The sequence below is a fragment of the Zosterops lateralis genome (genome assembly GCF_965231275.1).
Source record: "Zosterops lateralis genome assembly, chromosome: Z".
Classification (NCBI taxonomy): domain Eukaryota; kingdom Metazoa; phylum Chordata; class Aves; order Passeriformes; family Zosteropidae; genus Zosterops; species Zosterops lateralis.
In genome coordinates, this window is record NC_139800.1 from 12,332,156 (window position 1) to 12,346,884 (window position 14,729).

General features: G+C 38.8%; 1 protein-coding gene across 1 annotated transcript in view; it reads right to left on the minus strand.

Moving 5' to 3' along the window:
* Positions 1–2,914: 2,914 nt before the first annotated feature.
* Positions 2,915–14,729, minus strand: part of GPBP1 (GC-rich promoter binding protein 1) — a 35,825-nt gene continuing 24,010 nt past the window's right edge. The window contains exons 8-13 of the mRNA XM_083883362.1: positions 14,096–14,280; positions 12,984–13,124; positions 12,360–12,524; positions 8,482–8,666; positions 4,948–5,050; positions 2,915–3,844 (exon numbers count right to left, since the gene is read on the minus strand). Coding sequence (XP_083739488.1) covers positions 3,686–3,844; positions 4,948–5,050; positions 8,482–8,666; positions 12,360–12,524; positions 12,984–13,124; positions 14,096–14,280 — 938 coding nt within the window. The 3' untranslated portion in view covers positions 2,915–3,685. The remainder of the gene's footprint in view (positions 3,845–4,947; positions 5,051–8,481; positions 8,667–12,359; positions 12,525–12,983; positions 13,125–14,095; positions 14,281–14,729) is intronic.

Sequence of the window (14,729 nt, forward strand, 5' to 3'; positions counted from 1 at the left end):
GAGCTGGTTTAGCAAATGCATTTCCAGGTACCTCTAATGAAGGCAGCAGAGAGATCCAGGCTACAAAACAAATCTCATTCAGTTTGCAGTAAAATTCACCGATAACCAAGAACAGCAGCATGAAGAAATACGACCACCTAGTCAACATATTTATTAACCTAATGAGCTAGGAACCCTTGGTGCTCAAGTGCAATAATCCTTAACAAGATCAAAAGTTCCCTGCAGCTGAGTAAATTGCCTCAGCTGCTGCCTAGCAGCAAACACATAATGGAAAAATAAAGGCATCCTTGACTAAACTCTCCTAGTTTCCAGCAGGCAGCAGTTTAAATGTATTTCCTGAAAAACAGCTATTCTTTTAAAAAGAAATATTGAAGTTGAGGTCCCCATCTCAAATCAAGGAGATGTTCTTCTCCCACAGGCAACTGCATAGGGGAGTAAAAATTAATTTCCTTCACACTTGGTAGGCATTTCTCAAAGACTAGGATGACCATTAAAGTCTTGTTCAGACTCTTGATTGGGTCCAATGAATCAGTGGACAACTTAACTTTCCTGAAAAGAGTGCTAAAACTACAGTAATCTTTCTTCTATCTATTATCTAGCTTCTCTTAAGCTTCAAGAGAGGGAAAGGCCCGGTACAAGTCAGTTAGGGAGGCCTCTGGTCATTCTGCATGAGGCAAAGGACCTCCAGCTCCCCACCATAAACTCAGGCACCCTCCATGCCAGCAGCAGGCAGAGAATACATTCTCCATCAACAAGAGATCAGAAAAATCAGAGTGACTGATCGCTCCTGTTAGCTTTTAGAGAGGGTTTGAATAGGGAGCCAGGAATACATGGTTCTCTCCCAATAAAGGCTGGAAGATGAAGAGAAATTGTAGTGACTTCATGTCTGCATGCAGCCACCTGTGATTACCATCACTGAAGTCAAGCTCTGTCAGCCCAGCACTGACAAACTATCTCCAAAGCTTACTAGTGTTCACTAAGGAAACAGGCAAGCTTAGTCACCAACTTCTCAATTCTTTAAAGCAGACGCCTGCTCAAGCAGAAAAACAAAAGAGGACTTATTCTGGAAATAGATCATGGTTTACGTATGAGAGAACAAAAAGGCCAACACATTACTTGAATTGCCCTGGGAAAGGAACAAAGTAAAAAATGGATAGAGTTGCATTGTTAAATACTAGAGAATCAGATTTCATTCTTCTCTACATCATCAAGCATAAAAAAAAAAAAAAGGGAACCATACAATAAAATGCTTTCATACATTTTATGAAGTATACTACAACAGCCATAGATTGTTTTTAGTGACAACTCCCAGGAAAATAAAAACCTAAAAAGTTCCCACAGTAAGCAACCAAGACTTCCTTAAGGTGACACAGAAGATGACAGATACTCTACTCACCTTTGTCATAAGTAAATATAACATAAGGGGAATCCAGTTCCTCAGTAGAAATACCAAATCTCACCCATTCCGACACTGCCATGAAGGGGAACAGAACAGGCAGATAACCATTTAAGCCTGGGGCCACACAGACCTCTGAGGGGGTCTCTGAACTGGCAGAACCAACCACTGGTACAGGAACAGAAATTAATCCACAAATATTTGCAGACACAAGAGGAGAAATCACACACAAAAGAGTTACAAAGGCTGTAAAAGTGTTTCACTCTACAAAGCAAACCACTGCCCAATTCCTGCTACCTTCATTACAATCAGTGGTTCCATTAACAGTTTCAGGATATAAACTGACAAAAAAGAAGTAACAAGTAAGACTAGTACTTCTGCTTTCTCTAAAGAGGATGTTCTCAATTTCCAAAGTAAATACAATTTTAACACAGCTCCTCTATAATTATATTAACTTCTCAGATATTTAGATACACTTATTACTAAATTAATTAAAGAAGGGAAGAAAGCCTTTTTGGGGCGAAGACACTTACTACTAAACTAAAAGAAGGGAAGAAAGACACCCCACTCTGAGAAATGCTAAGGCAAAACCATTTTCACTTGGTATTAAAATAGTATATCCACATATCACTACACAATTAGGATAGGCAGAAAATCCTTTTGATAGTATGTGAAAACCAAAAACTGAACAAACCACACCTATGTGTCAAAGTCAGTTAAAAAAAATAAATCAGGAAAGGGAGAGGAAAAAGGTGTATAAGGCATGCAGGTAGAAAAAAACATCATTACAGATATGGCAGTTTTCTTTTTAAAAAAGAAACATTTTTATCCCCTTAAATTGAGATTAGAAATGGAGTATTTCAATACACCATGCCAAAATTAACTGCATCAGTATTTGCAAGCCTCTTCTAATACAAAAACTAACCCCTAGAAAAGAAATATCTATTCAAATTAACAATAAATAAGAAAGAGAAACATTGCAAATTTGGCCCAAAATTGATGCCACCTTATAAAAAAATCCAACTATTTTCCTAAAGAAATATGAACAGAATCTCAAGTTTATAAATATTTTTGCTTTCAAGTTCTAAACTACAAATAATTTACTATAAGATGTAGTAGAATTCAAAAACCTCTTGACAGGGAAGCGTCTATATATATATATATGCTATATTATAAACATATGTGATATCCCCAAGAGCAGTTGTGCTTATGAATTAATGCTACACAGCTAGTACAACTGTGGAAAATATTTAAAGAACTAAAATAAACCAAATAAAATTATAAATAATACAATATTGGTTTTTAAATATGAGATAATAAAGAAAAAAATCTGACAGAGTAAGCAAAACAGGTGGTTATTGCACAACCTATACTTCTGCTACTATAAAAGCAAGATCTGGTGGTGAAAGCATTTTTACCTTGTTCTGAAATGCACAACTGCATTGCTGACAGAGTATATGTAATATAAATGCAAACAAACTTAGCAGTTTTAAAAACAACACTCATGATACTATGCACTGAGACAATAGTCTGTAAATCAGTTTATTTCCCAAGTAGTGAAGAAATCCAGTCAGTATAACAATTTCTCTGTATGTTGAACAATAAAATCTAACTGCTTATTTTCCCACACATTACTGTGAGAATAAGGGTCTTTCTATACCTCTTAAAGCTTTCAATTTAAAAGTTAATTCTAGAAATTCGGAACTGTAACATCAGGGTCTTTTGCCATTAATAACAACAACACTAGAAATGGCTAAAGAGCAGTTATCTGTAGAACAGTTCAACAGCGCAGTAAAGGAAAGGAATTTTAGTGCACTTTGCTCATTTTAGCCAACACGCTACATTGCCCTTTTTACGTTAAAAGTGGACACATTGATTTCCACTAAGAAAGAAATGACTTGGCAAGAAAAACACTGTGTCAAGCTGCCTTCTGTTTCCTTAGACATTTTAAGACAGAAGCTTTGCAAGACATGACACAATTCTTTGCTTTTATTATTAAGTGAGAAAAAAATCTGATTTGTAGCATTGTCACATTGCCTAGTCAGAAATGCTTCAATGAGCGAAGTCAATGCTGGGTCAACCCAAGGCCTCATTCTACAACATTCATCTACAGAAAAATTATACTGAGTTTCAACACACCCAATAAAACATTCCTTACTTCCTCAGAGGTAAGTCCCATAATTTTTCCTGTAGTGGGCATGTTACTAAATAAATTACATTTATTTTTGGACAAAACATCCCCAAATCTTCACAAGAACAAATGGGCTTCTACAGGTGTTACAGAAGTCTTCACACATCATCATCATCTGATGTATCACTGCTGCTTGTCTCTGAATCCTCATTCTCCAGAGCAGGTTTGAAAGTGCTGTTTTTCCAGGGGCTAAATTTAAAATTACAGATGAGGCCATTCTTCAAAATGCCGTTTTTCCGAAGGCCATTTTTTTTTAACTGAAATGTGGAAACATGACACATTTAGAGAAAGAAAGTGCCAAACAACAATCTGTTGCAATTCAACACTCTTTGCATCTTCACTACTGGGCTACACTGGATCCACAGCTTTTCCTGTGTACACAGAAAGGAAAACTCCCCTGCAAGCCTTCACCTCTGGCCAGCCACCCATATCCCAGTGTCTCCAGTTGTGCTGAACTCCTGCAGTCACTGAGTGCACCCTGCTCTCACTCATGTGCCCATACAGAGATCCTTCCTCTCAAATGGTTTCTCCCTGCAATCCAGTCCCTTTTCCCACAGTGCTGGAAACATCTGTGCTAAGAAGGGCAAGGGGCAATAGGGAATGGGCTCAGAAGAGATGCTGCTGAGAGGAATAGGTATCTCAGCAACTGGAAAGTCAAAGACACTGAAGAGAAAGGGAACAGCTCATTCTGCAAAAAATAAAGGAATTATTGCATTTTCAATATCATGTAGAAGGTATGCACTAAGGCAAGCACTTCAAAGTTTAACATTCGAAATTCTCTACTCTGTGTGTGTGTGGCTAGACACGGAAATACTGAATGTTCAGATTTAGCACAACACACTGGTCTGCTTTCTGATTACTTCTCACTAACCCCACCAGTATATTCGACACCTAATTTTAAAAAAAGGGAAAGAAAAATCAAGTCTAGATTACCTTTTCATACTTTGTTACTAGGAAATTAAGTGTCTCTCCATTCCCAAAAAAGAAAATGCAACTCTCAGAGTAGCAATGAAACTGCATAAAAACCTTCAAAGAAGACTCTTTCTTTAGGCTAAGGAGGAGCTTAGGAGGCTAAAGCTAAGGAGGCTTTCAAGCCTGTGACCTTCTCCCATCACCAATACTGAAACTACTCAGAAGTACTCTCTACCCCTCCCCTAATACTCCTTGTAAATAGGCCTGAGCTACAGTCAGCACTGGTATCCCTATTTTTTTTGAAGCAACTATACTTCCAAAAGCACAGTACTGAAATGGTAGTGGAACAACATTCCCTAATGATCAAAATTACTGCAAATCCTCCTCAAAGGTAGGCATCTAGGGTAACCAACTACAAGTTCATAATGGAAAATTAACTTAGTCTTACCTGTTCACTAATGACTTGGAATTCCCTCATCTCATCCTCAGTTAGTGGAGCACATGTTTCATCATTTTCACTGTCTTCCTGCCAGCCCATCTCCTTTAACAATCTTTAAATTAAGAAGGACAACATTAAGGAATTTGCTACACACACTCAGACATTTCAAACTCTGCTTACATACATGTCTAAAGACCTGTAATAAATGCATTGATTAATCAGCCTGGGTTTTTTTTAAATGCTTGTGTGAGTTTAAGTCTTGTAGAAGGTATATAAAGCACAGAAGCTGAGTTCTCAGGTCCCTCAAAGATGACCCTGTTCTACCACTGTACGTAGTGAAAACTATACCTTCATTCTAAGGCAAGTGATCTGTGTCAAAACAGTAAGAATGTATTTTCTTAATACAATTTATAACTGTTAGTGAAGCAGCAATGTACTCCCCTGAGAACAGTGTGAAGAGACAAAGGCACAGAGGGACTCTGCAGGTTTTCCTGAATAAAAAAGCAGAGCAAAGCACGAGGAATATTGGTGGTGTCACTCGATGGAAACCAATCCAGGGATGCCCCAGCCTCGTGATTTCTTTTTTATACCACATGCTAATATCAAGAGCTGTGTCAGGCTTCTTCACAACTGAGTCTCAGCCAACAGCACACACTGGTATTTCAGCTCAAACAGCTAGGAGGGAATTTTGGGATAAGGGGAAGAAATGAGGAGAAGATAAACTCTCATAACTAAGCTTGAGATATACAAAGATGCAATAATCAGCATGTTTTGGCTAGTTCCAAAAGAAGTATGGAGCTTCCTTCTGAGCAGGAAGAAAGTGGTTTTACACTTGAAGATGCTGTGGCAACAGGGGTTTTCTGAGGGTAAAGACAGTGACATTTAACAGTGAAGTTTATTTGCTGCAAAGTTTTTGCAAAAAGGATTAGCCTGTTCCCCAGGCAAACCAGGTATCTTTTGACCTTAAACATTAAAGCAGACTAAAGCTATTTCATAAAAAATATACAAGTTTCTAAAATGTATGCCAGAGCTGACACTTAAGAGCTAAAAAACAGTGAATATATTAAAATAGGGAAGTAAGACAAACTCACAGCTGATACCATATCAGTTACCAGGCACATCATTTAGGCAGATATCAGCAAAAAATGCCCTTCAACACAACCCTCCCCACTATATCCCAGTACAGTGGATGTGCACCAGGCAAATTTGCAGATAACCAAAGCCACCAATGACTATTTTTAGAACCATAACAAAAGCCCGCAATTGTAGGAGAAAAGCACTATGCTTAATAAAAAAGTCAGCAGGACAATTACAGAAATGGAAATTGTATCCCCTGTTGCATTTGGATCAAACTGGAAAGCATAACAGGCAGGAACAATCAAATAATCAGGATATAAGTCATCCAAAACTCTAACAGAATAGATTGCACAAAAAACACAATGCCAAATGCAGTTCAATGATAGTCAGTTGAGTTTAAAAGTTTACTGCAAGCAAGCTCAGACCTTAACACTGCATTCAGTGAAGTAAATAGTTACAGAGTCCCTGTTAATGTAAGTTAAATTCAGGGTAATGGCGAATTAACTTTACAGCAACATTCTGTAATGTTAGCAGCACCGCTGTCCCTTTAAATTGACACTATTCTAGAATGGTTAAAAGTGTGAACAATAAAGAAAATTATTTTGGATTAGCAAACTTGATACTGACAGGATTGCTGCATGTTGGAAACTTCCCCAGCAGGAAGGAAGCCCTTTTGTACCAAATGTGCCTATATTGTTACTAGGTATGCAAAAATAACCTGAGAGCTAAGGTGATGGCCCAAAGTACAATTTCCCACATCTGTCCACACACATGCTGAACTCACAGCCAACGGGCTAGGGCAGCATGGACACACAGCCTGCCTCCCTGGGATACCACAAAAGAAAGATATCTGCCCAGAAATCTTAACAAGGCTATTTAAAGTAATTTGAATTGAAAAACTGACTTAGATTTTACTCCCATCTTCCAGTCAAAAAATCATGAGCCTCTAGTGGCCAAAGTTTTCACAGACTCCCAGAATATCCTGAGTTGGAAGTGACCCACAAGGAATGCAGCATCCAACTCCTGGCCCCGCACAGAATCACACACTGTGACTGAGAACACTGCCCAAACACTTCTTGAACTCTGTCAAGCCTGTCTGTTATGATCAGTGCCCTGGCAATCCTGTACCAGAACCAACTATCCTCTGGATGAAGAGCATTCTCTCTGAAGTCACAGATTTTTCTCTCTGCAATGGCAAGCAGCCTTTTTGTAGTCTTCATGTGTCCATGTGTGACTGACATTTAGTGAGGAGGGAAGAAGCCACCCATTATTTTTTCTAAGAGGAGCGGCTAAGAGTCTCCTCTGCACCTGACAAAACCCATCGGTGACTAGTTTTGAATACTGACACCTTGTTAAACTACCAGGAAGCTGAACACTCCTCTACCAACACATGTTAAAAGCTAAACAAACCCCATGAAAGAGCTTTCTTGTCCCAGCCTGGAACAGGTAACAGGCTGGCTCAGGGGAGGCCGAGGGGCTGGGCTGGGCTCCAGCAGCTGTAAACATCCCACCACCAGGCCGGTTCCAGCCCTCCCGCCATCTCTGCCTCCCGAGGAGCCTGCCACCATCCACAACACTCCACTGACAGAACCCATCACAGCTGGTGCCACTTACAGCAATGATGCTCCTACTCCAAGACTAGGCCAAGCCTTTCTGTTTCCAAAGCCAGTGGTGGGGAAAAAAGGAACAGAGCAGGGTGCTTTGTATTCCTCATACTTATGAGGAATAAGAGGAAATGAAAGTTTCTTCTACAGGCACTACAAAATGAAGAGCTGTCTAGTCCAATGTATAGACTCTATCACCAAAAAAACCCCCTGTCTAATCTATCACTGTAATTCTGTAGTGTTGCCAGAAACCATAACAATCTGACAGAGTTCACGACTAGCTCATTTTCAGACTGGGTTGTGATTTTCCAGCAGTATCATTCTCATATCTAACAACTGCTACGTATCTACCAGCTGCTTTACTGGGAAATTAGAATTATTTCAATCCTTTTCATTAAATTGCTCTCTGACCTTCCAACAGACTGTCTTGTGATATCACTAATAGTGTAAACGAGTCAGCTACAAAAATAATTAATTAACTGAATAATGATGAAAAGCTCATTGGAGTTTTATATAAAGTGCAGCATTTAAAATATTATTAATACAAACAGCAATTACATATATTGCTCCTCCCAGACACCTAGACCAAAATCAGAGGGATGAAGTCACTATGTAATTTGCTATATTCTTTACTAAGGAATAAATTTTCTTTACTAAAAATTGGATGCAAGTCAGTACACAGGTTTAAGAAACAAAGTACATCTCATGTTAAATTAGTACATGTCTAAAAGATAAATTTGACATTACTCAAGAAACATTTTATATGTTCTCAGTTTTCAGATTCTGACTTCTGAACTAGTAAGAATTTATGAACATCCTCAGCTACCATGAAGGAACACTCTATGTTCTATAAAGTACATACCTATGCTCTGCCTCAAGTGAGCTTGAAAGAACATCTGCCTGAGGGAAAGCTGAAGACTGAATGATCTGCTGAGGTGTAATTGAAGCATTGCCATTCTCCTGAAGAATCTCATTTTCAAAGTTTCGGTTTATATCTCTCTCACAATGAGGACTGTTGCTGTTATGCAAGTTGAAGGATTCATCATCCTAAACACAAAAATAATTTTGCATTAGAAAATGTAAAAGTGAATTCCATCCAGAAGTAAATACCCAGAAGTGCTGCAATTAAATGGCTCTGTTCAGTTTAAATTAAGTTTAAATGGAAAGACTCTGTACTTCACCCTTCTGGCATTTGCAATACTTGCATACTACAGAATTCCTAAGATATGCTACTGATTAAGTAATGCAGAAAGCAACTCACATGCCTTTCCCCAATTTTTCTGCAAAGTTCACACATTTTATAATTCCAACATACTTCATCTGTCCTTCATACTTACAGAAATAACAGGCTGTTGATTTTTTAACTCCTAATTAAATATCAGAGCTGTATGTGTCAGGAAGTCTGAAAGTAAATGAGTTCTCAAGCTGATTTTAGTCTAAGGGACAGGTCACAACATCCCAAACAGCAAATTCTCTGCCATGAATTCAGAAAGACTACATACTGCTCTTAAAATCCAGACAAGTTCACTTACATACATGCACTCAACCCCAACTTCTCAGGCTGTTGTGAACAGCAACTGTAAATTATTAGCCATGAAATACAGAACAGGAAGAAAACCTATTTGAAAAGCAGACTGTTCGGATTCACTCAAAGATTAAAAGGTCTTTAGCTTATAAGCATGAGGTATTTCTTTCTACTCTGTAAAAAGGTATTTCTTTCTACTGTAATTCTTATTTATGAATGAGCCAAATAGCCTCAGAAGTCTTACCAACTGTAAAAACAAACTACAATCATTATCTAGTTAACACCTTTTCAACAACAAAATCCCTAAACTGGGCATATAACAGCATCACCCATAGCAGAAGGAAATCATGCAATCTTCTGCACCTGTAAGAAATCATACTTCAGAGCAAAGGATCAAGGCCATCATCACTTCCCTCCCACTCACATGTGGTCTGCTTTCAGAAATTTTAGAATAGTCAGCAAGATAATATTAAGAATACATATCCCAGTAAACATACATTCAGCTGTTACATTATACACCTGAAAAATATGTCACATAACACAAAGAAAAACTTACAAATTTATTAAGAAATTCTAATATATAGGGCAAAACAACTTCTTCCAAGTGTGACTCAGCTGCTGAGTACAATTTGCCTCATTATTTTATAATTCTAAATCTCTAGATGGTTCCCAAGATCTTTCTAGTCTTAAATCAAAATCTTTGTGTATTTCCTGAACACACAAACAAATCTACCCCCAATATCCATCTCAGGGCACTCAGTCACAGAACACCTAATGAAAATATGTAAGCATTTTTTAGCTCATACATACAGCTAAGTACTACAGTCCCATTACAGCAAATTGCATTCTGCTTAAATAAGATCATGGTCAAAAAAGTCAATCTTACTTTTATGAGCAAGGTATGCTGGCACTGTTTCCTTTTTAATACCTCAGAAGCCTAATATCTCTCCCTCAAAATCACTTTTTTATCTGGTTGATTTGTAATTTATAGGATTTTTTTGTTTTAATAAGACATTTTAAACCACTCATTTACACAAACAGGCTTGTAATCACTTCATTCTGAATAATAACATACTTATCTTCACTTGGACTATGTATTATAACTTGTTGGTGACTGGTAAGCATTTGACACAAATACTCTCTAATATCAATCAAGCACTGCATAAACCAATGCAGATTGAAAGAAACCTGATGCATAATATACACAGCCATTATAGGCCTTCAAGTTCTGAATTAGAAAAAAACAGTGGTTTATGCATATATTGAGATAATGCTCCTATGATTAGACCAAAACCAGAGAACTTCTGGCTACCTAAACAATAATTAGAAAGGAAAGGGGTTGAGAAGCAGAACCAACTTTTTTGTTTTGTAGGATAACTAGCAGCCAAGGTATGAAACATTGCTCTCCACAAGTCTGTTGGGGCCAGGTGGGATTCATACAAGAGTACAGGAACAGCCAGTTCACTGAGCCACTTCCCATCATTTACCAGCAGTTCTGGATTACCAGAGAGGTCCCAGGCAACTGGAGGTTGGCAAATGTGAAATCCATTTGCAGAAACGGTTGGAAGGAGATTCCAGGGAATTATAGGCCTGTAGAATGGCCAGGGTACCAAGGAAGGTCATGGGGCATCTGTGGCTGTGAGTGACATCACACAGCACATGCAGGACAACCAGGGGATCAGGCCCAGCCAGCACAGGTTTAGGAAAGACAGGTCCTGCTTGGCCAACATGATCTCCTTCTATGATCAGGCGACCTGCTTAGCGGATGAAGGAAAGGTTGTGGATGTTTTCCGCTTGAACCTCAATAAAGCCTTTATTTGACAAGTTTCCCAGAGAATTCTGCTGCAAAGCTGGCAGTCCATGGCCTTGGACAGGTGCACTCCTCACTGGGTAAAAATAGCCTGGATAGTTGAGCCCAGAGGGTGGTGGTGAGTGGAGTTACATTCAGCTGATGGCTGGTCATGGGTGAGGCTCCCCTGGGCTCAGTAGTGGGGGCAGTTCTGTTTAATATCTTTATTAATGACCTGGATCAAGTGCACTATCAGTCCGTTTGCAGGCAAAACCAATTTGGGTGGCAGTGCTGATCTGCTGGAGGGCAGGAAGGCTCTGCAGAGGGATCTGGACAGGCTGGATCATGGGCTGAGGCCAGTGGTGGGAGGTTCAACAAGGCCAAGTGCCAGGTCCTGCCCTTGGGTCACAACAGCCCCAGGCAGGGCCACAGGCTGGGACAGAGTGGCTGGAAAGGACCTGGGGCTGCTGGTGACAGTGACTGAACATGAGGCAGGGTGTGCCCAGGGGGCCAAGAAGGCCAAGGGCATCCTGGCCTGGATCAGCAATGGTGTGGGCAGCAGGAGCAGGGCAGGGATTGTCCCCCTGTGCTGGGCACTGCTGAGGCCACACCTGGAGTGCTGTGTCCAGTTCTGGGCCCTCACTGCAAGAAAGACACTGAGGGGCTGGAGAGAGTCCAGAGAAGGGCAATGGAGCTGGGGAAGGGTCTGGAGCACCAGTCCTGTGAGGAGCAGCTGAGGGAGCTGGGCATGTTTATCCTGGAAAAAGAAGGCTCAGGGGAGGCCTTACCACACATTTCAACTGCCTGCAAGGAGGCTGTGGCCAGGTGGGGGCTGGCCAACATTGTGATAGGACACAAGAAATGGCATCAAGTTGTGTCAGGGAAGATTCAGGTTACACACCAGAAAGACTTTCTTCACAGGAAGGGTAGTCAAGCACTGGAATGGGCTGCCCAGGGAAGTGGCTAAGTCACCGTCCCTGCATGTATTGGAAAGACATGTAGATGTGACACTTGAATACATGGCTTACTTGCAGACTTAACAGTACTGAGTTAATGGCTGGACTTGATGATCTCAAACGTCTTTTCCAGCATAAATTCATCTATGATTAGGTTAGTTTACTAAGCCTATTTTATCCTTTTTATTGCTGCTAAAGACAATACCAATGTCTTGAACATTGTAAGTACCAATGTCATGAACATGCACTAACAGATACTGTAGAAAGACAAAAAGAAACTACAAAGCAGCACTGGAGGAAGAGTAGTACTTCAAACTATGTTATTAAATTCATCAAAAGGTAATTCCATTCCTTCATTTAGAGATCCAAGACCATTACTTAACATCTGATAATTACTTACAGCAAAATAAAAAGTAGGTTATAGTTTGTCTGAAACCTACTGGATCTACAGTAAGTATGAGCAAAATTACCTTCTCTTGCCCATGATGATTCTCATCTTTACGTTCCTCTTTCACTCTCTCCCTTTTCAATGCTTTCAAAAATTCACTCTTCTTATCAGTCCTCATTCTTGTCAATTTTGTTAAACGAGGCTGACCAGATTTGTCAACAGGGGATGAAGAATTTGACCGATTACACTAGTGTAGGAAGTCAGAAAAAGAAAGAATGTTATAAGTGTTTTCATTTAGAAAAAATTTTAAACACAGTTATCTGTTGTTTCAGGTTTCACATATATTCAGTCAAAAGCAGAGGGAAGATCTGCATTTTGGTATATACAGTGTGTCGATGTAAACCCAGAGATGCAGGTTTATGGAGCACTGCTAATGAACAGTAGGCCTTCTGAAATATTTAACAATACCTTTAGCAGTTTTGAAGGCTAAATGTATCAGGCTGTACTTCCTAATATGGGTTTTTATTCTAAATCAAACCTACAAAGGAAACTGTGCCATACTTTAAAGCTGGTGATGTGCCTTCCATCTTTCTCGCACATTAAGTTCCAAAAAAAAACCCCACATTTAATACAATTCTGCATAAAGTTTATCCTCATTTAAACAAATTAAATGTCTTATAGATTTAACTACACCCCACTGCTTTACCTCTTTAACTGAATTTTGTGTTACAGTAAGCGGCTTGACAGTTGATTTGAAAGGACTGAAATTGCCAACACCATATGCAGATTCATGAGGAAATGCATTCCCAAGTTTATTTTCTTTTGCTTGGCTTTTCCACTGTGTGGGCTAGACAGAAATATAAACAGAGATGTAAAGAATCATTAACTACAAAAGGATTCTTTTCAAGAATCTTCAGAAAAATGATTAAGCAAAAGCAAATCATAACTGCAACCTTAATGTAGTGCAAACATCTGTTTTTCTTGTGGAGAGAGGCTGTTTATCAGCAATTCATCTGCTCATAAATACTGTTCACACTGTTTATATGAAGACTAAAATTTCAAAACAATTAAGATCCTCATATTTGAGGTATTGAAAATTAAATATGAGGCTTCAATGCTATTTATTATCTTAGATTATCTATATATTTAGATTACCTATTATTTTAGATTCAAAATGTTACAGAGTTAAGAACTAATCCATTATACGTTCGCAAGGGCACAGAAAATTCCTGAAACAATAAAATAGAGATGAAGCCAGTGAGAACAGCTCAGCTGGTTAGAGCCTGGCACTAATAATGCCAGGGTCATGGGTTTGAGGTCTATATGGACCATTCACTTATGAGCTGAACTTGGTGATTCTTGTAGGTCCCTTCCAACTCAATATTCTGTGATTATGCATATGGAAAGAGACAAAGTGAAACTAATAGGTTATAACATCATTTCTGTCCATAACAGAGAAATTCTGAATGTATTATGCTGACTATACCTCTCTACTATGTACGTAATTTTGTTCTGTTAAAACCATATATACAAAAGGGACTGCTATTCCATAAGTTAAAAACACCATTTTTACTCTCACTTGTACAGCTGCAGCACTTCTCGAAAGCATTAGATGAGAAGCAAAGAGAGATAATTATAATTTAAACAGAAAAAGGCAAAAAAATTGTTTCTATTAAATTTTGGGGTGTGTTGCATTTTTCAAGTGTTGAATACATGATAATCTAGGAACAGTATTCTCAGGAACAAAATAAGCACATTCAGAATGTGCTTATGATTTTTGTAGGCATGTTTTTAATAATACTGGCATCCAATACTCACCTTAGCAGGTGGAGTGACAGGTTTGGGCACTAATCCTTTATAAACACTTGTGCCAGTGCCATTCTTTCCTGGCTGTGAGTGAAGACTTCCCACTACTGGAAATCCAGATATCCGCAGTTCTTTCGTACTGCCTTTTTTAATGACCAGCATTCTCTGAGATCTAGATTTAGGATTTAAAGGATACTCTAGAAGAAAAAAAAAAAGTGTGTATGTATTATAGATATGTGCTTGTGCATATGTGCCTATGTACAATCTCACTAAATTTTAGTTCATAAGGTACAGGATAGCCACATGACCCAGAGCAAACAGGCAGAAATCAGGAACTTAAATCAGTATTAGTCCCACAAATAATATACTGTGGAAATCTGGAACAACACAGGTTCTGTTCCGTTTTCTACAAAAATTTTAAAAATATTTCATTTGGTGATGCAGGAATTGCACTATTTGAAAGAAAATAAATTCTTCCAAGAAGCCTGCTACACAGTTCTAGAGACTGCTGCATAGCAATTCTAAAATCAAAATACAGTTAGTTGTTGATAGTTACACAAACTTCAAAAGAGATTACGGCTTTCATATTCCCCTTAAGGTTTCCTAAAGAATAATTAGCTATATATTTATTCACAGCTCAGTTTAG